Below are 22,904 nucleotides of genomic sequence, written 5' to 3' on the forward strand. Positions count from 1 at the left end.
GAGATCAAATGGAGGAGTTTGATCTTCCCAGAGGGTAGAGGAGGTTAGTAGAAACCAGTTGCCAAGCATCATCCCAAGTTTTTCAGGGATTCAGAGAGTATATCTATGCTTTGACTCTATCTGCTTCTCCATCTCCATTCTTCTCTAGCTCTCCATTGCTTATCTACTAAACACCCATTCCCACTCTAAGCAGTTTTTCCCACAACATTCCACACGCATTTATTGGTTTCCTACCATATCCCAGGACCTTGGGTTAAGGCTGAAGGAATCTGATGAGAAAAGGTACAGTCCCTAACTGTAACACCCTCCTTCTAAGGCTTTTTAAGAAAAGTGAAATTATGATGTAATAGGAGGTTCCTAGAAGAGAAACAGTGTAAGTAGGTTTTAGAGGAGCGTGGCCTGAGATTCAGAGGAGCAGTGGGAGGGAAAACAATGTAAGGGCAGATTGGTGGTGAGGAAGAGATATAAAGGGACATTCAGTCATGACCATCTGCCTTGTGGTCAGTTGATGGCTTAGAATTGCTGGACTATCATATCTGGTTTAACTTAACTTAATTTGATGTATTTATTTGTATTCTGACTCATTCTCTTGAAGATTTATAGCACTTTTAAGTGAGGATACATGCAATAAAGAAATGAGATCAGGAAAAAATAATAATAAAAGAAAGTCAATTCATGGGTAACTGAGATCATAAATATTCAATCTGTAAAGACTTAAATTGAGCATCAACACTGGGTTCAGCTTTCTGTATGCCATCATGGACTGGAGGCAGGAGAGTTAACATATTGATTCCTCGTGTATCAGCTGTGCTTCTTCCAAGAGGCAGGCCCTGGAATTAAGAATAGGGTCACTAGGTGAACAAAGCAGATGGTCCCTGCCTAGTAGCTTCCTTTGCCACACCCTATCTTTATGCCATCCTCACTTTGAGTTTTCAAAGATCAGACTTAATAATGTCATGTCCCTGATCAAAACCCGTTATTGGGTCCCACAATGTCCAGGGTAGATTCAGACCCATCACCACGCAGTAAGATGCCTTGTTCAGCTGACCTTGACTATTTCCAAGTTCATTTCTTGCCACAGTCCTGCAGAGTCTTTGCTCCTATTGGACCCACTTTCCTATGTAATAATGTACCCTTTGTTTCTCCCATCCCTATCTTTGGGCAAATGTGGTCCTGTCTGCTTAGATTCCATTCCACTCCCCTGCCTCCCAGCTATTGAAAAAACAGGAGTACTTCAAGAACACTGTCCCTTCTGACAGCATGCCAAGTCTTCTCCAGTCTGGCTATGACCCTGAGGGACTCCTCTCTATAAAAGAGTAATTTTCTTATTACCCCATGCAGAAGAGTTTCAAAGCACTGATGGGCCACCTGTGTACTCTGCTCATCTCCAAGGTTCTTGGGCCAGGACAATACCTAGACCAGGGCAGGAACTGGGACTCACTGTCTGAAAAGAGACTTTGAGAAGAAACCAGGCCTATCTATTTTTTATACACAATGGCTGCATCTATGAGGGCCCAACCTAAGGGAGAAGAAAGGTTTTCATTTACCAGGTTACTTAGGAACCTCATAAAGACCAACAAGGGCCTTCTACTGTCCAATCCTGCATGGGCCCCAAGAGTGCCAGGGTGAGCAGATGGGTGCATCATCCTGAAGAGCAGGTGGGCTGTGGGTGGCCCTTAGGAAATCCCACCATGGGCCCAGGTAGCAGCAGTGCTGACCTCAATACCTCCTCAGGGGTCAGGTTAAAGGTTCTATGCTGGAGGCTGGCAGTGACTGGAGGTCCTGGCCGAGGGTGTTGCTATCCTTAAAGACTAAAGAAGGAATCTTTTCTTTTCTTTTTTCTTTTATTTTTTTGGTACCAGGGATTGAACTCAGGAGCACTCGACCACTGAGTCACATCTGCAGCCCTATGTTGTATTTAGAGACAGAGTCTCACTGAGTTGCTTAGCATTCACTTTTACGGAGGCTGGATTTGAACTCTCAATCCTCCTGCTTCAGCCTCCCAAGTCGCTGGGATTACAGGCATGTGCCACCGTGCCCAGCTAAAAAAGGAAACTTCTGGGGAAACTCCAGTCTCTGTTTACTCTCTGAGAAATGTCTGTTGTGGTATTCAGGTGCCTCAGGGCCAGGCATTATTTGGAGTGAAAGCACCTGTACATTGAGCATCCTTAACCAAAAAATCCCAATTCCAAGTTTTCCAAGGTTCAAAACCTTTTGAACACTGGCATGATGTTATTAGTGGAAGATTCCAAATCTGATTTGTGATGGGTCAAATTATGTGAAATTACCTTCAAGCTATGTAGATAAGGTATATATAAAATGTAAATTATTTTAATGTTTGTATCCATTAGATAGCCCCCAAGATATCTCATTATGTATATGCAAATACTCTAAAGTCTGAAAAAATAAAAATCAGAAACACACTGTTCCCAAGCATTTTGGATAAGGGGTACTGGCCCTCTATCAGTCCTCTCAGGCTGCCATTAAAAAATAAAAAAATACCACCCCCTGGGCAGCTTAAACAACAGACATTTCTGTTTTCACAGTTCTGGATGATAGAGGACAAAAAGTGCCAGAAGCACTGGTTTGGTGTCTTTTGGAGCCCATTTTGATTCCTTCTTGGTTCATACATGGCTTCTTCTCACTACATGCCTCTGGTGCCTCTTACTCTTCCAAGGACCCCAGTCAGATTGGATTAGGGCCTGCACTGATAGCCTCTATTAAGCTCAGTCACCTCCTTAACGGACCTATCTCCAAATGCAAGTCACCTTCTGAGGTGGTAGGGGTTAGGACCTCAACATATGAGCTCGTTCCCTAACAGTATGCCTCCTGATTAGGGGGAAGATGTTTCTATGGGTTGCAGATCCCAGGGTGGGTCTTCACCTCCATCTCTCCTCTGGACCCCTTCCTGTAATACTACATTTTGGCCCCAGCCTTGGGAGGTAAGAATTTACAGCATAATTTCCAAGAAAGAATCTGAGAGAGACTCTCAGTCTGAGAGAAGAAACCAAGTTCAGGAAAGGCCAGTCTAGTGACACCCCCAATCCATCTGAGCCACACAGAGGTCCTGACACCCAAAGAGGAGGATGGCTTCCTTAAGAAGGCTGACTATCTGCAATTTTAAAACATCCATCCTCAGCCCTACCAGAGTGGGGTTTTTTTTTTCAAGTAGTCATTCTCTGTGTACTCATGATGATTGAATTTAATAAAAACATCACAGTTCAAAAAAGACAAATTAGAAACCACTGTTCATCTTAGAAATTAATATGTGAGTGAATTTAACAAGAGATGAATTGCACTGTGGTGATCTGGTCCCTCTTCACCCACTCTGAGCCCCAGTTGTTTGTCATTATTGCTGGAAATATGATTATTACTCTGGTATTGCTTGACATTTATTAAGGATCCAGGGGCTATGTCTCCACAGCAGAGAAAAGTGCAATTATCTGGGCGCTCAAAGAAAAAGCGTCTCCTGGCCTGAGTCATCCAAACAGACGTCCCCCGGAGCCCCTGGACCACAACCACAGCTGGGTGGGAGTTCAGGCTGCTCTGACACTCCGCACACAGTGTACCTTCTTCATAAGAGTCTGCTAATATCTTATGGGCATACATATGGATATTATGCATGATTTTCCAAGAAACAGCATTTTATTTAATTTTTTTTCTTTTTTATTAATTGCCTCTATTATTTAACTTAACCCTGGTCTCCAGTAAGAACTTGCATTTAGAGGTAGATATGTCAGCCTTAAGTGGAAGATGCACAATACCTAAACTGTTTAGGTACAGTAGTTCTTCTTTGTCCACAGTTTTACTCTCTGCAGTTTCAGTTACTCATGATCTGAAAATGTTAAATGGAAAAATTCTAGAAATAAACAATTTATAAATTTTAAATGTACACCATTCTAAGTATTGTGATGAAATTTTGCACCATCCCACCCTGTCCCTCCAAGATGTGAATCATCCATTAGTGTAGCATACCCATGCTCATGAGTCACTTAGGTAGCCATTGTAAGTTGTAGGTTTGTTTTGTTTTGTTTTTAATTCAGGCATCATCGATCAGTCACCAGTTAGACTATCATGATAGTCTAGAGTATTTGTACTCATGTAACCCTTATTTTATTTAATAATTTTCCCAACACTCAAGAATAATGATCCTGGAAATTCCTATATGTCAAAGAAACACCTTAAAATGCTTTTTTTCAAACAAAAAGGTAGAAGTTCTTAACAAGGAAAGAAAAAATGTGTGTGCTTAAGTTACTAAGATCTGTGGTAAGAACTTCTGTGAAATCATGAAGAAATAAGAAATACATGCTAATTTTGCCATCACACCTTGAACTGCATGAGTTATGGCCATAGAGCTTGATAAAAGCTTAGTTAAGATGAAAAAAAATTAAATTATAGGATTTGGTGCCATCAGAGACTTCAGGCACCCACTGGGGGGTCTTAGAATGTATTCCCTCAGATAAGGGTAATACTCTAATCTCTTTCCTGGGTGTTTCACAACTGGGAAAAGACTGCATTTCAGATGGGGTTAAATGTGCCAGGGACACTAAGGGGCAAGGACTGTCAGTCCCTGACCCTTGTTCTTCATGGGACTCAGGGTATTGTCAGTGGCCCTGTCAGTACTTATTAATCCTGATCAAATGGAGTATTTTACTCCAGACAGGAAGAAACCCACTACAGAGAAACTGGCCCAGGGGAGGAGTGCCAAAGGTCTGTGAGCTTTCTTTCAAGTTCCCAAACTGTGATCATTGCCTTCTCTTATCAGCCTTGGAATCATACAATAAGTCCCTGGGGAGCTTATTGTAGGGTGGCTGGTAGGGAAATTAGTCAATATAAAGCAGAGTACTGTCTCTGCAGGGTTTACCCTCTACCATAGGAGCCCTGGGGAGTCATGCCAGGGAAGACAAGGGCATTAATAACAATTACTGTTCATATGATAACGGCAAAATTACAGGCTTGTTTTCCTCTGTTGCCCACTGCCTCTTGACTACATGATATTATTCATCAAATTCCCCATCCTTCCATCCTGCACCAGTGGAGGAGAGGTTACCAATGAGTGACCTTTGTGACCAATGAAAGCCTGCAATCCATGCCATCAGAAGTCTCCCACAGTGGCAGCCTCACTTCTGCCTGAATGAATGGGAGGTCACCCGCTTAACTTGAACCTGTCTTTGGCCAGAGGAAGTTACATGCTAAAGAAGTCTGGATCTGACTCTCAACAACATGGTCATTGCTTTCCTTTATGGAATTGTCCATTAATGAACATTCAGAAACTTTGAAAGATTACAAAGAAGACTGCCCAAAGTAGACTCATATATTATACATGGTTAAGTTTAAAAATCTGTTCATAAAATAGAAACCAAGTTGCCAACATTACTCTTTAAATTTCCCTAAATTTTCACAATACCTTTTTTACCAGGCAATTGTCCACTAGTTTAAGGGGTTCATTATTATTTCTTTGTTAAGTACCTGATGAAGTGACTCTCTTATGTAATTTGGGGGATAAAATTGATCCAAAAATACTTGTCTGTAAACAGAAAAATTGCATTTGGCACAATGAGCTATTTTACCTACAAGAGACAGTAGGACAGTGTATATCTGAGACAATAGTGACTTCCATGTCCCATCTCAAATTCACACTGGGGCTTAAGATGAAGGACTGGGAGAATTCCCATTGTATTTTTTAAAATGTACTTTCCATTTTGAAATAATTTTCATATTCATGTTCAAAACTTTCGCATTCTCCTTATCTGGTTCTCCCTGTTGTTAACATCTTCTGTGATCATCAAACAAAGCTAAAATGCAGACATTGATACATTACTATTAACTAAAGTCCAGGCTTTGTTTTGATTTCACTAGTTTTACCACTAATCCAGTATTTAATCCAGGCTACCACACTACATTTAGTTATGTCTCCTTAGTCTCCTCTATGACAGTCTCTCAGATTTTCTCTGTCTTTTCATGACCTTGATAGTTTCAAGAAGACCTTGCCATTGAGTTTGTGTTATGTGTTGGATGTGAGTTGTCCCCAAAAGCTCACATGTGAGACAAAGCAAGAAGGTTCAGAGGAGAACTGATTGGGTTGTAAAAGTTTTAACCCAATCAGTGATTTAATCCCTGGCAGGGATTAATTGAGCAGTAACTGAAGTGGTAGGATGTAGCTGGAGGAGGTGGAATCGGGGCATGGTTTGGGGTATATATTTGTATCTGGCAAGTGGACTTTCTCTCTGTTTCCTAATCACCACATAAGCCGCTTCTCTCTGCCATACTTTTCTGCCATTTTGTTCCTGTCTCACCTGAAGCCCTGAGAAACAGAGATGGCAGTCTGTGGATTGAGACCTCTGAAACTGTGAGCCCTCAAAATTCTTCCTCCACAGTGGTGCTGGTTGGGTCATTTAGTCACAGCAGCAAAAAAAGCTGACTAAAACAGTTTGTGTAACATTTTCCTCATGGTTTACCTGGGGTCATGGAGCTTTGGACAGAAGTCCAATCAGGTGAAGTGCCCTAATCATTGCATCATATCAGGGGGCATGTGAGATTTAGGTGACATTATCCCTGGTGACGTTAACCTTCATCACATGGTGGGATCTGTCAGATTTCTTGACTGTAAAGTTACTTTTTTCCTCTTTCCTTATTTGACTCTTTGGATACAAGTCATTAAGTTCATCCTACCTTTGAATGGGGATGAACAATTAAGCCCACATCCTGGAGTGAAGTCTATCATCAGAAATTCTTTTATAAGGAAGGTTTTTTTCTCCCCCGTTTGTTTGTTATTCAATCTTTTATGCATATCAGTAGGGACTCACCATATTTACTTCAAAATTTGGGTTATATCCATTAAGCCCATTAAGTTACTCATCTTGTTGCTCAAATTGTTCAAATTTTTTGCTCATAATATTTAACTACTCACCCACTTGCTTTCACTGAAACGTTCTCCATCTCTTTTTCTTGCTCATGAATGTGTTTTTTTTTTTTTTTATGGGAGAGGTAGTAGACTGGTGCTACGAGGTGAACTGAGAGTCTTGCACATGCTAAATAAATGTTCTACCACTTAGCTATACCCCTTCATCATAAATTACTATCAGTGAAAAATGTTTTAATGCAATTTTGTTCTAACCCTTTCTAAAAGCTATGTTGCAGTAACAAACTCTCCCAAATCTAATTGGCCTACAATTGCAAATGTTTATTTCTCATCTGTGCTACAAATGCATTGTGAATTGTCTGGGGACTGGATGTGCCTTCTAGTCACTCAGTGACACTGGCTTATGGAACAGCCACTATCTGGAGCATGGAGTGTTCCATTGCAGAGTTTAAAAGGAGCTTAGCAAATTGTTTATATTCCCTTAAGGCTGGACTCAGAACTGTCATCTTAGCACCAAGTTTCTGAAAGGGATCTGAGCTGCTGCCCTCAGATATTGGCCTTTCTCATTTTTTGAGACTATGCATCTGTGATTACAGGACTGATGATGCTTTAAACAAACAAGTGTAATGACTGTCATCAGTGGACAGCGGGTGCTTCCTGTGGGAAAGCTGGGACAGGAGTATTACTAGCAGCTTGCCAGCCCCAGGAGTGACCCTGGGAAAGGTGGGCACCATTGATCTGTGGTCAGCTCACTTAAAAGTGACCCTCTAGGTAGGTTGTGCCCAACCCCCATTCCAAGATCAGACCTGTATCCTGAAGCCACACCTGTCCCTAAGGAGGCACTGGCAGATCAGGGCCCTAAGCACCAGCTTTGGTTCCCTCTCAATTCTCCAAACAGCCTTTGGAGTCCCTTTGTTCTACTTCAAAGCTTCTCAAACTCTTTAATGCACTGGCAGTTGCTAAGCAAAGGCTATTTAATTCCAATAAGCTATGCAGAACTCTTCTCTGAATTTGGCCCCAACCCACATGCCACATTCACGGCTCTCCAGGCAGATGTGCTTCTGCCCTTGAACTGACTCAAATCTCCTTCTTTCTCTACATCCTGAATATCACAATTTTCCAAGCATAAAAGGACTCAAAGGCCAGTGGGACATAATGTTTGTTAAACATTGTGGGGATGACAGGGTGGAAATTTGTGTAGGGGTGACGCATACAGTGACAGAGTCCAAGTACTCCTCTTCCACTCCCTGTATTCATGAAGTCGCTTTTCCTCACTTGGCCTCAATGTCCTCTTCTGTAAAACAGGACTGATAACAACAAAGATTTGTAAAAGAGGTTAAATGTGATATGCACATGGAAACCCTTTGGGGCAGTTGGAAAATGGCTGTGTTCATGTTAGTCGAGTAGATACAATGTTGACAGAACAGATCAAGGGATCACATCCATACTCTTAAATAATCCATACTCTTAGATAACCCATTGATGTGCCCTTGGTCAGTTCTCCCTCCAGTCTTTCTAAACATTTGCCATTCTGCTCATAACCTCTGCTCAGCTCTTAGGGGAAGCTGATCTGCCTTGCTTTCCAACTCACCCTGGAAATAGAAGCCATCAGGTGTGACCCACCTCCCTCTCCAGGCACCACTAACAATCTCACCTGCATCTGCACTCATCCTGATACCTAGCCCTCCAGCCAGCAAGCAGGAGAGGCCTCTTTTCTCCATTACTCAGGTCAAACCTTACCTGTGCTGTGGACCCCCTCCTTTCTTCTCTGATCCTGGGAATACTGAATCTTCAGTGACCATTTTTCATTACATTTTTTTAGATTATTTTTTATTGGTTCTTTTTAGTTATACATGGAGGTAGAATCTATTTTGTCATAATTATAAAAGCACGGAATATAACTTGTTTTAATTCAGTCCCCTGAACCTCCCTTTGCCCTTCTCCCACCCCTGCTCCCTTACCCCTGAGGATCTTTCACTCATTTTCTGTGTTGTTATTAGTGCATTATAATTATACATAATAGTGGGGTTCGTTGTGACATATTCATACATGCGCATAATTTGTTCCATTTCATTCCTTAGTAGTTTCCCTTTACCTCCCCTCTTCCCTCCCCCTAGTCCCCTTCTAGTCTACTAGCTTCTCTTCTATTTATTTTTGGAATTTTTAATTGGTGTATGATAATTACAGATATAAGTGGGACATATTGCAGTATATTTACATATGTACATGGAGTAATTTGGTCAATTTAATTCCCTGGTACCTCTCCTTGCCCTCCCATCCTTCCTTCCCCTTGATCCCCTTCCTCTATTCTACTGTTGTCTTTTATTTTTTTCTCTTTTGCAGTATTGGGGATTGAACCCAGGACCTCACACATGCTACGCAAGTGCTGTATTCCTGATTTATGCCCCAGCATGTTCCATTGCTCTTTGACCATTTCCTTTCTATGCCAAGCTTCTCTAAGCCTATTAATTTAAGTTACCCCACAGTACCTGTGTTGGATTGATTCCAGGATCCTCACTGATATCAAAATCCTCAGATGCTCAAGTGTCTTATATAAAGTGATAGGTAATCATTGCATATAACCTGTGCACATCCTTCTGTATACTTCAAACCATCTCTTGATTACTTTCAATAACACAATATAAGTGTTATGTAAATACTTCTTATACTGTATTGTTTAGAGAACAATGGTCAAAAAAAATGTCTGGACATGTTCTATACAGAAGCAACCATGGACCTAACTGCATAATACATGTAAGCAACAGCGTAACTTTTTTTAGTGGTTGAATCCTAGGATGGACTTGAGAATATGGAGGGCCTGTGGAGCTGGAATCCGTCTCATCCTTTCTATTTTAGCTTATGAATCTTCTCCCACCTCCTTTTCTTCTCTCCTTCGGTCATGAACTGTCTGCCCTCACTGTCTCATTTTCTGGTTTTCAAACCTATACCTGGCCTATTGTTGTCTAATCATTCCTCTGAAATGATTCTTGGAAAACTTACCAGTGACCAATTTCTATGGATAACTCCCCTGAACATTCTCTGGCCTCATCTCTATTGTCAAGTCTTCTCTGTGATGTTTCTCTTCTGATCTTCTTTAAGCCTGTCTAACCCTTCTCCTGGCCTAAACTTCACTAGAGTTCTCTGTACTTTCTCTCGTTAGGGTTCTTTATATCTTTCAGGGATTGTCTACTCTCTGAGTGCTGATGACTCACAAACTTATATTGACTTTGGATCGCTCTCTTGAGCTGTCTTCTAGAGACTACCAGCTATCTTCTTATTTCACAAACTTACTTTTGTTTTTGTATTCTCTCTTACTTTTTCTTAGCTTCTTTAATTTTATTCATTCAGACATTTTAGAATAATTCTTGCCCTCTGATGTGGTCACCAATCCTACCAGCCTGACTCTCCATATAGTCCTTGAACTTGACTCTTCTACATTGCTGTTTCATCATGTGAACACTCAACAAACAAACAAACAAAAACCCAGTTCAGACTTCTACTTAAAACCTTCCTTTTAAGATTCAGGAAGAACAACATTTCATCCAAAGAGTCTTCTCTGGACTCTGACTCAGGCAAAGTTTCCCTATTCTGTGGCCCAATGGTGGCCTTGTTGGTTCACAATTCTCTGTTTCTCTCATAAGCCCTATAAAACCATACATTGGGGCTCATTTGTGTACTCCAGTGCCTGAACAATATTAGGTGCTCAATGAATGTTTCCTGAACTTAACAACAGAGAGTAAAACTTAAGCCAGAAATGAAGTATCCAAGCCAAAGTATAAACAACCTGCTATTATAGACAGGGTATTCATTTGGAGAGTGAAGGTGATTTACAACTGAACTCCTATAGCATTTTCCATAAATGTTAATTTCGAGGAGGACATCTAGATTTGTTTGTTTGTTTGGTTGGTTGATAGGTTGGTTGATTGTTTGGCAACAGATCTTATTCATGACTCCAATACTTCACACCCAAATAGTCTCTTTGGGTGCCACTTTGCAAACTGCTTTTACAAACTGCTTTCAATCTACTGCTTCATCCTACTTTCGTAACATCTCTGCAGAAAAGACAAAGGAGGTACTAGTAACCTCATTTTATAGTTGAAAAAATTAAATTTCAGAAAGATTAAGTGGCATGTAACATGGCGCCCAGGGCCAAAACCCAAGGTATCTGGACTCCTCTGCCTTCTACCTCCCATGTTGTGGTTCTGCAACACTAGAACAACAGGGAAGTGTTCCGTATTATCATGCTGAAGCTGGCCTGCCCCAAATTCCCTGCTCTGGGCCCACTTAACCTCCTGGGGCCATCCAAAGCCCATCCTTCTTTGGCAAGATAGCACATTTGCTGTTTGAAGGCAGCTGCTTTGTGTCCAACTGCCCCACGGGGGTTCTCTACTCCTGTTTCTTGTCTCCAAAGCATCATATTCAAAAGAAATCTGGGCTTTTGCTGTAGATGTAGAACTAGTCAAATTTTTCAGCATTTTATATCACTTGTGATGCTCATAATGATTGCTTTACTTATAAATGTGTATGAACAATGGAACAGTAATATTGAAGAAAAATTTTGCAAAAAAAAAGAAATCACTCTATTCCCATTATTACAAAACAGTAACTGAATTTTAAAAATTATATTGTTTTCATATTTTTTAGTTTTGCCAATAAACACTTTTTTAATTTTATTGAAGCATTGCATAGAGAGGAAAAAGTATTCAAGTCACAAATATACAGAATGAGAATTTTAACCATGTAATATCTGACCACCAATTAGATTAAATAAAAAAATCACATTGATACCATCCCAGAAGCATCTCTATCCCAATATTCCATTTTAATCACTAGTGCCCTCTGCCCCCAAAGTAGACCTTCCACTGGCATCTAATACTATATGTTTTCCACATTTTAAATTTTATTTAAATGAAATAACATTGTATGTACTATTTTATCTGGCTTATTTTACTGTAAGTTATGTTTGCAAGATTTTTCAATGTCATTGCATAAAGCACTAAGTAACTCATTCTTGTAGTGATAAAGCAACAGTTCTCAAGCTCTTTGGTCTCAGGATCTCTTTGCCCTCTCAAAAATCAGTGAGGATACCAAACAGGTTTTGTTTATATAGATTATATCTATTTATATCTATCATAATAGAAATTAAAATAAAACTTTAAAAATGATGCATTTTAAAATTCATTTTGACATAACAATAATAAACCAATTATATGTAAACATTAAGACATTTTAAATAAATATATTTTCGAAGCAAAAAAATGTGAGAAGAGTGGCATTATATATTTTTTTGCAAATCTCTTCAGTAACTGTAGGACTTAGTAGTAGACCAATTGATTCTCATTCTGCTTCCTTATTCAAACTTCTGTAATATATCTGACCCACCTTGTTTGAAATATGTAAAATGTCTTCCACAGATATGTAGTTAGAAAAGGAAGAAGTATTTTAATAGCTTTTATTGAAAATTACATATATTATCTTTGCTACTACACCAAAACTCAACAAGTAGTCATTTCTTAAAGATACTTAAAATTTGGGGCTGGGGATGTGGCTCAAGTGGTAGTGTACTCACCTGGCATGCGTGTGGCCTGGGTTTGATCCTCAGCACCACATACAAATAATGATGTTGTGTCCTCCGAAAACTAAAAATAAATATTAAAATTCTCTCTCTTTCTCTCAAAAAAAAAAAAGATACTTGAAATCCTTATTAGTGAAAATTTTTCCCTTCTGTGACATTAAATTTGTTTGAACTATTTGCCTTTGGAATGGATATTTTAACCCATATAGTATTTTGAAACATGCATTGGAACATAGGTGTAACATACATTGTTCCCTGAGTTACATAATCTCCCAGTTGATACATTTCATGATGCAATATGGAAAAATCATGCTCATGTCACCACTAATCTTTTTAGAAAAAAATTTTAGCTGTTTATTGGGAAACACAAGCTCACAGAGAGAGATGCCAGTTTTTCAAAATGTTAATACTTGCTTGAAAGCTCAGATTTTATCACATTTTAGACGCAAATGCTGTCACTTGTTTTACTTGAGAGAGCAGGTTTGGTTAGTTCATTTTCAAGAAAATATGTGCCAAACACTCAAGTGTTAATAACTATGATTTTGTCCACTAGCCATTCTTTTAATTAAAAGTGATGTTCAATGACAGAGGCAGCTAGTTCAGCCCTTTATTTAGATATTCTTTGATTTCTGTTATCTTCATTTTATAATTTGAAGCATATCAGTCTTGTGTGTGTTGTTTTAGATTTACTTACTTCTAAGTATTTTATTATTTGGGGGCAATTAAAAATGGTACTTTTTCATTTTAGTATCTATTACTAATATTTTAAAATATAATTGATATATGTAAACTGATATTGTACCCTATGACCTTATGTATTTTGGTAAATACCTTGAGTATATAACTTGCTGAGTTTTGTTTTCGTAAATACCTTGGGAATTCAACAGTCAGGGCATCTGAAAATAGAGACTGTTTTATTCCTTTTTTTTCAATCTGCGTGGTTTTTATTTCTTTTTGCTTTGTTGCACTGCCTATAACTTCTAGTATTGAACAAGAGCAGTGAAAGCAGACAACTTTTCAGTCTTAGAGGGAAAGTATTCATCATTTTACGTTAAATATAATTTTAGCTGTAGGGCCAGGCGTGGTGACTAATGCCTGTAATCCCAATGGCTCAGGAGGCTGAAGCAGAAGGATCACAAGTTCAAAGCCAGCATAAGCAATTTAATTAGTTCCTGAGCAACTTAGGAAGAACCTGCTCAAAATTTTACAAAAGGGCTGGGTATATGGATCAATGGTTTAGTGCCCCTAGGTTCAATGTCTGATACCAAAGGGGGAGAAAAAAATCAATAATCAATTTTTAAATTGGATTATTTTTGAACTTGTAGGTTTATGTTTTTTGTCAATTTGGAAAGTTTTTAGCTGTTATTTATTAAAGTAGTTTTAAAGCACCACCCTCTTTGTCTTTCTAGCTTGGATTCTGATGGCACATATAATAGATCTTTTATTGTGGTTCCAGAGGTTCCTAAAGCTCTTTGGGCTTCTTCCCATTCTGTTTTCTCTCTGTAGCTCAGCATGTCTAATTGCTATCTTTCGGTTTTCTTGTTCACTGATTCTTCCCTCTGTCACTTATATTCTGCTATTGAGCTTATCCATTGAGGGTTTTTCCCCTATTTGGTTGTTTTATTTTTTTAATTCTAAAGTTTGTATTTGGTTATTTATGTGTTCTGATTTCTCTGGTGAGATTTATTTTTTCTCGAGTGATGTTCACTATATTTTTTCATTTGCTTCAGGCATGTTTCTAATTAGTAGTGGTTGAAGCATCTTTATAATAAAAGCTGCTTTAAAATATTTGTTAAGTAATTCTTACATTTCTGCCATGTCACTGTTAGCATCGGTTAATTGTCTTCTTTTATTCAGGAGATTTTCCCTGTTCTTGGTATAAATCTTTGTATAAGACTCTGGATTTTTTTCAGTGTCATAAATATTTGTATATTAAGCAGATTTATTAAACATAATTCACTTAAATGAATAATTTGGTGGCTTATAGTACATACACAGATATGTATAATCATCACCTTAGTCAATTTTATAACATTTAACATTTTTATAACCTAAAAAAGAGACTTCCTATTTTTTAACTATCACCCTATTATCCCCCATACCTCCAGGCCTAAGCAACTACAATAGCTTTCTCTCTTAATGGATATTTCATATAAATGAAGTCAAAATATGTGGACTTTTGAGACTGACTTCTTTAATTTTGAATGATGTTTTTAAGGTTCATCAACTTGTAACAAGTTTCAAAACTTCTTTTTTTGGGCCAAATAATTGTCCATTATATACATAGACCACATTTTTGTTCATACATTCATTAGTTGATGGGTATTTTGTTTATAATTTGGGGATGTTATGAATAATACTTCTAAATAGTTGTGTACAAATTTTTGTTTGGGCATAATTTTTATCTTGGTTACACATCTAGGAGTGAAATTTCTGGGTCAATGGTAGCTCTATGTTTAATTATTTGAAGAACCATCAGGCCATTTTCTAAAGTTCTATACCATTTTGCTTTCTTACCTTCAGTGTACAGAGCTCCAATTTATCCATGTCTTCATTAATACTTTCTATTATCTGGAGTTTTAATTCTAGCCATCCTATTTAGTTGGTTAGCTCATTGATCTCCTTGTGGGTATTGTTTACATTTCCCTGATGATAAATAATGCCAAGCATTGTTTCACATGCTTGTTACCGGGCAAGATTACATTAAAACACATCACATGCTTGTTACCCATTTGGATGTCTTTCTCAGAAAACTTCAGATTTTTTTGTCCATTTTAAAATAGGGTTAGTCTTCACTTTTATTATTGATATCTAAGAGTTCTTTATATAATGTTGAAGCAAATCCCTTATCAGATGTATGATTTATAAGTACAGTCATGCATCATGTAATAACAGGGATTCATTCTGAGAAATCCATCATTAGGCAATTTTATTGTTGTATGAACACCAGAGTATACTTACACAAACCTATATTGTATAGGTCAAGCACTCTATGTATGAAGACACTGCTGGCCTAATGGCATACTTTATAGTAAATTAATTTTTTATAAGTAGAAGAAATATACATAAAATAATAATAAAAGTATAGTTTGGTAAATTCATAAACCAGTACCAGTTGTTCATTATCATCACAAAGTATAATATCTGGTACATAATTATATGCATATACTTTTATATTACTTAATATGACTGTCAGAGCAGTAGGCTTGTTTATACCAGCATCAACATACACACATAAATAATGCATGCATCACATTGTGACATATGATGGCTATGATGTCACTAGATGATAGGAAGTTTTCAGTTGTATAATAATCTTATGGAAATGCTATATATCTGTCATTGGCCCAAACATCATTATTTAGGGACATGATTATGTTTTTTTTCATTCTTTAATTTTTTTTAATTATGTGGATGATAGTATCTTTTAAAGCAAAAAAGTTTTTAGTTTCGGTGAAATTCAATTTAGTGTGTGTGTGTGTGTGTGTGTGTGTGTGTGTGTATGTGTGTGTGTGTTGCTTGTGCTTTTGGTGTCAAAACTAAATCTTATAAAACTGAGATCATGAAGAATTATTCATGAATTTTCTTATAAGAGTTTTATAGTTTTGCTCTTTCATTTGGATCTTTGTTTCATTTTGAGTTAACTTTTGTATATCATAAAGAGGGAATTAATTTCTTTCTTTCTTTTTTTTTGGCATGTGGCTATCTAGTTTTCCAGCATTGTTTGTTAAAGAGATTGTTCCTTCTTTGTTGAATTGTTTGGATATCCTTGTAAAAACAAGTATCCACCAACCATAGACATGTGGTTTACATGTCTATCTGTATGCCAGTGCCATTGCTTAAGTAAATTTTGAAGCTAAAAAGTATGAGTGAACATAACTCTTCTTTGTGAAGATTGTCTTGACTATTTGGGGGTCCTTTGTAATTCCGTACAACTTGATTGGTTTTTTGATTTTTAGAAATAAAAGATCTCTGAAATTTGATAGGAATTTATTTAATTCTGTAGATTGCTTTAAAAAGTACTGACATTTTAACACTATTTATCTTCTTACTCATGAGCATGAGATCTCTTTCCATTCTTTTAGGGCTTCTAAAATTTCTTTCAGCAATGTTTTGTAATTTCCAATGTACAGTTGTTTAACCAGCTTGGCTATATTTATTACCAGGTATTTTATCCTTTTGGATATGATTGTAAATGAAATTGATTTCTTAATTTTCTTTTTGGATGTTTTCCATTGGCATTATATAGGAGCAAAACTGATTTATGCAGTTTGACTTTGTATATTGCAACTTTAATTCATTTATTAGTTATAGTCATTCTTTTAGATTATTTAGGATTTTTTATATATAGGGTCATGTCATCTGTGAACAGAGATTACTTCCACTTTCCAATTTGAATGTCCTTCATTTCTTTTTCCTGCCTAATTTTCCTGTTTAGAACTTTCAGCATAATGCTAACTAGAAGTAGTAGGAGTGGATTTCCTTCTCTTATTCCTGATGTTAGGGGAAAAGCATCCAGTCTTTCAGCATTAAATATGATGTTATCTGTGGGGTTTGGTAAATACTATTTATAAGGCTGAGAAAATTACCCTTTTTTCCTAGTTGGATGGCTTTTTTTTGGGGGGGGTCTCTAAAGGGTTTTAGATTTTGTCAAATATTTTTATATATCTATTTATATACCTATTTTATATATCTATTAAAATAATCATGAATTTTTATTCTAATGGTGTGGGGCATTACATTATTTTCAGATGTTAAACCAACCTTATTGCCTTATTAGTATTAAATTCTATATGGTCATGTTATATCATTATCTTTATATGTTGCTGCAATCAGTTTGCTAGTGTTTTGTCAGTGATTTTTGCATTCATATTTATAAAAAATACTGGTCTGTAGTTTTCTTCTCCTATGATGGCTTTGCCTGGTTTTTGTATCATGGTCTTGTAAAATGTCTTGAAGTATCCTTTATAAAAAAAAATCTTTGGTTTCTTTTTTGTCTTGAATTTTTAAAAATCTGTTATTAATATAGTCTCTTCAGTTTTCTTGTGGCTACTGTTTTTTCGTGACACATCTTTTTCACTTCTCATTTTGCTTTGTTTGTATCTTTCAATCCAAAATCTCCTGTAGACCAGTATTTTTTATAAATATTCACTTAGGTCTTGTTTACATTTTGTCCAATCTGACAAAGTTGGATTGGGTGGTTTAAGTTATTTCTAAGTGTTTGGCATTCTGGAATATCAAACAAATAGATAATAATTTTCAACTTTCAAAAATTATTTATTGTTAACTTATAAAATATAGTTAGTTTTTTTTAATTCAGATATCTTTCTAAATTTTTCCTAATTGTAGCAGTTATTATTGGTTTTCTAAATTTTTATTTGTGCCTAATATTAATTGTAATTTTATTTTTATTTATTTTTTCAAATCGTATACAATTTACTTCCTTTGTCTGTTACCTGTAGGTTTTTGTGTTTTTAATATATTCCATACTTTTATCTCACAGTTTAGCAAAGTTATTTTGTGAAGTTCATTAATTCTTTGTTCAGTTGTGATCATTCTTTTAAATCCATATCTAGAGTTTTTAATTTCCGTTAATTCATTTTACAGAAAAAATTTTTTATTTTTTAATTTTTCATTGATTGCACATCTCCTGCAAAACGCACCATATTGCATTTTTGGAGCATATTACTTGCTTTATTTTAAGGCCCACATCTGATAACTCTTATACCCACATACATGTGTGTATGTTTTATTGTATTTTTCTGTTGGTCCTTTTTAATGGGCACATCTAGAACTTTATGTTTAACTGCTGAACATTTTCTATGAAAGTTCTGTTTTAGAGACTCTAGGTGATGTTATCTTCTCCAGAGAGGACTCTTTTTCTGGCACGTGGTTGGAATAGAGGCAGGCAGGTCACTGTACTGCCATCAGGGATTGGGCTAATTGGTTGTGGGTTTCAGTCTTGTGAAGCCTGGTAAATTTCTAGTCTTCCTTTATCCTTAAGGTGTAGCCCATCAGAAATCCTACCTTAAAGTCTTTATCCCTTGGATTTCTCCAGGCTGAGACTGCTAGGGCCTTACATATCTTATCAGTCTCTCAGCCTTACACTTCTTGTGTATCAGCAGCTGCCTAAAAGAGGAACATCACCGGAGGCTGAGACAGGAGGACCTTAATTTCCAAGCCCTAAGCAACTCAGTTGAGACTTTCTCTAAATCAAATTTGAAAGGGGGCTGAAGATGTGGCTCAATGGATAAGTGTCTCTGGGTTCAATTCCTGGTACCAAAACAAAAACCTAAACTCATAGGTGTCATTAAGCTATGGCTTGTTTTCTCTTTTCTCCAGGATTTTGTGTCATGTATAGAGAACTACAGAAGAAAAGGACAGGAGCTATATGCATCTTTATACAAAGACCATGTACAGGTAAAAACCAGAACATATCTTTTCTCTACAGAGTGCACTTCAATCTACCTTGAGTCTAAAAAAAAAAAAAAAAGAATTAAAAGGTGGATTTTAGTTTTAGATTGTATAAGACAATAATTGGTCATCAGTGATTCATTCTACTTACACGACCCATGCAGTGGGCTTAAGATCTAAAGTCAGCAACTAAGGAGACTCATCTACTCATTTATGCACTCAATAAATAGGTTTTGGGAACCCAGGTGCCTCAGAATCTACTGGGAACTAGGAGTACATTACAAAGATTTCAGGCCCAGGCCTCCCTCACCCTCAGACAGATTCATAGTAAAGGAGAAATATACCCTGAATAACTTCACAAATCAATAGATTATTATAACTTATGGTGGGTACTTGGCAGGGAAAGCAGAGGTACAATAACAAGGAAGGAATCTAATTTGGGCAACTCAAAGGTCTTTTTTTTTAATTGGTTGTTCACAACATTACAAAGCTCTTGACATATCATATTTCATACATTAGATTGAAGTGGGTTATGAACCCCCAATTTTACCCCAAATGCAGATTGCAGAATCACGTCGGTTACACATCCACAATTTTACATAATGCCCTATTAGTAATTGTTGTATTCTGCTACCTTTCCTATCCCCTACTATCCCCCCTCCCCTCCCCTCCCATCTTCTCTCTACCCCATCTACTGTAATTCATTTCTCTCCTTGTTTATTTTCCCATTCCCCTCACAACCTCTTATATGTAATTTTGTATAGCAATGAGGGTCTCCCTTCATTTCCATGCAGTTTCCCTTTTCTCTCCCTTTCCCTCCCATCTCGTGTCTCTGTTTAAAGGTCTTGTCCAAGAAAGTGACCATTTAAACTGAGATCTGAAGAAGAAGGAATATTGCCGGAAGAGTGGTTTGAGCTAAGGAGAGAGCATGGGTGAAGGTCCTGAGGCAGGAAGGAGCTGGATGCCATTGATTAACTAGAAGTAGCTGGGAGGACCAGGGTTAAGCAGGGACGATGAAGGACTAGGGCCATGTTAGGGATTTTGTTTTTTTTCCCAGGTGCAATGGGTTGCTGCTGATAAGGGCAGGTTTGGGTATTTTAAACACCTATCTAGGTATGACTTTTGTGTTAACAAGGCATGCTCTTGAAGACTGTCCTCAGGATCAGCAAGCATGACTGGTTTCTCCAGCTGCACAAGTTGTTGATATTTCAGACTCAGTTTGGATTAGAAGTTTGCTATGAGCACCTACCTTACTCTAGTATTGCTATCTGCACCCTGTATAGATGGTAGGGGGTCTTGCTGGTTTCATGGATGCTAACTGTGCCTGGACAGACCCTTATGCATTCATGTGTCATCATATGGACTCACTGATTTTGTCTAAGGTGAGCAATGTGACTAATCAAATCAGTTTCCATTGAGGGGAAAAAAAAAAGAATTGCTTAGAATTTCATCCTTTGTTGGGGACATTCTTATGATACTTGCACTGTTTCTAGGCAGAGGATGTTGTATATCTAAACTTCCAAATCAGCATCTTGTCAGGAGCATGACCATTTCTGTTGGGAGAGCCTAGAAGATTTGGGTGTGGTGAGGAGAAAGGTATTCAGTGATATTTTGTGTGTTTCTGCTGAATTTGCAAAATTGCAGATTCATGTAGGGAGGATGGAACCGCAGTAGAGGTTCTAATCCCAGAAGGGAGGAATCCACCCTCCTGGAATGATGGCCTGGCTCATTTTCATTAGTGGAGCCTGACTGGGGTTTGGAAAGTACTTGAAAAATTTGTATAGTTTTACTGTTGATTAAGTATTTTTGAGAAAAATCAGCATTTTAGAGTTAATCCATGAGGATGCATTCCAAGTGTTTAAATATTTAAAACATTGTTTTGATGTTTAAAAGAATACAGATATAATCACTGTCTGCTGGAGATAATGGGGTCTGGAGCAATCACCCCACTTTTGTAAGGGGCAGAACACTTTCCACCACAGACCTCACTCCACTTCCAGAAAAATCAAGAGTCAAATTCTGAACAGAAATCAGTCTTGTGAAATCTGCTCCATTTATTCAGGGATGCTTCTCCCAAGTGCACCCAAATAGATACTCCCCACAAGGTTAGTGACAGTGAGGTTCAGGGACCCTTGCCCACGGGGCTGTCAATCAATGGCCATGTAAAACTTCTATGTCCTGGCACTTTACCTTCCTCTGAGAGGTCACTGGACATGGCGGAAACCCACAGCTTGATAAGGTGGCTTTGCTCATTGCCCTGGAAGTTAACCCCAGCATCGTTATATTAGCAGCAAATAGCACATTCCTGGTAATTGATCTGCCACATTTCTGCTCACTCCAGAAACACTGGCAGGAATAGTTCCCTCTACACTGATTTCCCTTTGTTTTGCCCACTTGTTTTCATCCACTTCTCTGTGGTCCATCTACACTATCTTGTTCTTATGTCAGGGCTTCATCACAATTCCCAGGAACGCCTCATCCTGCTATTGCCATCTAAAACTTTACATGTTGAAGCTCTTTGTGAGATGCCAGCCACCTCGAAAAGTGGCCTTTCTCTTAGTATGTAAGGGGCTGTTCTGCTTGTTCTCATAAGGGCTCTCTATGGGTCCAGGAGCTCTTCCTGTCTTGTTCAGTCTCTCTTCTCATTAAATATTTGTCACAACTCCTTTAGATGCAAGGATCAGAAACTAACTCTAACTGGCTTTGGGTTATTTAAAAAAAACGTTTTTATTTGTGCATTATGGTTATATGTAATATTGGGTTTCCTTTTGACATAATCTTACATGTGTGGAAGCTAATTTGCTCCATTCAGTTCCCAGGATTTCCTCTTTCCCTTTCCTTCTCCCTCCCCCTGTTCTCCTCTCCTTTTTAAAGGTGATTCTTTATAGATACACATTAAGGTGGAAGTCACTGTTGTGTATTCATATGTGTCACATAATTTGGTCAGTTTCATTCCACAATTTCTCCCTTTTCCCATCCCTCCCGCTCCCCCTCTGGTCTCTCCCTCTGATCTCCCTTCTATTTTCATGGGGTCCCCCACCCCTTGCCTTTCTTCCCTCAGTTTGCTCTAGCTTTTACATATGAGAGAAATCATCTGATCCTTGATTTCTGAGAGTTTGAAAGTTTGCTTATTTCACTTAGCATGATGTTCTCCAGATCCATCCACTTACAAACATTTTAGATTATTGAAGAATGCAATTGAAGAGTGGTCTTCAAACAGAGTTATCCAAATATCATGTATTCATTCTCTCTCTCTCTCTCTCTCTCTCTCTCTCTCTCTCTCCCTCTCCCTCTCCCTCCCTCCCTCCCTCCCCCCCTCCCCCCCTTCCCCCCTTCCCTTCTTTCCTTTCACACACATCACACATGTTCATGTAAACTCACACCCACACCCATATGTATGATATTGCTGATGACTTTGAGGACACATGCACATGGATGAAGGTGCAAGTGGTTCTGCTGTGAACTCATGCTCTGCTCACCAAGCCATAAATCCTGGAACAAGACCATTTTCTAATTTACACAAGTCACTCTCAAACCTAAGCTGCACACCCATAGGGCTATACATGCCCAGGGCCCACTTCTCCTGATCCACACAAAGGTGTTCTTTGTATATTTCAGGGTGTAGGGGGAACTGCATGTGTGTGTGCATTCACCCCTCTGCTTCCTCTGCCTTGGTTCCAGAAGGCACCATGCCCAGTGCAGGGCATGATGCTCATTAGCCTATCCTACAACCCTTTACAGATTAGCCAGACTTGGGTGAAACATTCAAACCTGAAGCTGGAGCTGGGGTCAGCCCCACCAGTGCAGCAGAGACTTAAAGTAGGAAAAGAATGGTTTCCCAAAGGCAAATCTAAGTGTTGTTACCCAAGTGTTTCTGTTCAGTCAAATATCATAGCCACCTCCTACATAATAGAATCACTGCCTGTGAGTCTCAGGAGTGGCATTTGGTCCATTTGTGGTTTGAACTAAGAGAGAACCTTATACTGTGCAGAAACTTGGGCATTTCAGAGCACCTTTGCAGGTGTGGGAACCCAGGGCTTTTGCAATTTAGTA

General features: G+C 38.1%; 1 protein-coding gene across 2 annotated transcripts in view; it reads left to right on the forward strand.

The window, feature by feature from the left end:
* The window catches only part of WDFY4 (WDFY family member 4), a 250,451-nt gene that overhangs the window by 128,860 nt on the left and 98,687 nt on the right, over positions 1–22,904 (forward strand). For both annotated transcript variants that reach the window (XM_081267492.1, XM_081267493.1), the window contains exon 39: positions 18,780–18,857. In XM_081267492.1, coding sequence (XP_081123618.1) covers positions 18,780–18,857 — 78 coding nt within the window. The remainder of the gene's footprint in view (positions 1–18,779; positions 18,858–22,904) is intronic.

The sequence above is a fragment of the Spermophilus citellus genome (assembly GCF_964194105.1).
Source record: "Spermophilus citellus genome assembly, chromosome: 15".
Classification (NCBI taxonomy): Eukaryota; Metazoa; Chordata; class Mammalia; order Rodentia; family Sciuridae; genus Spermophilus; species Spermophilus citellus.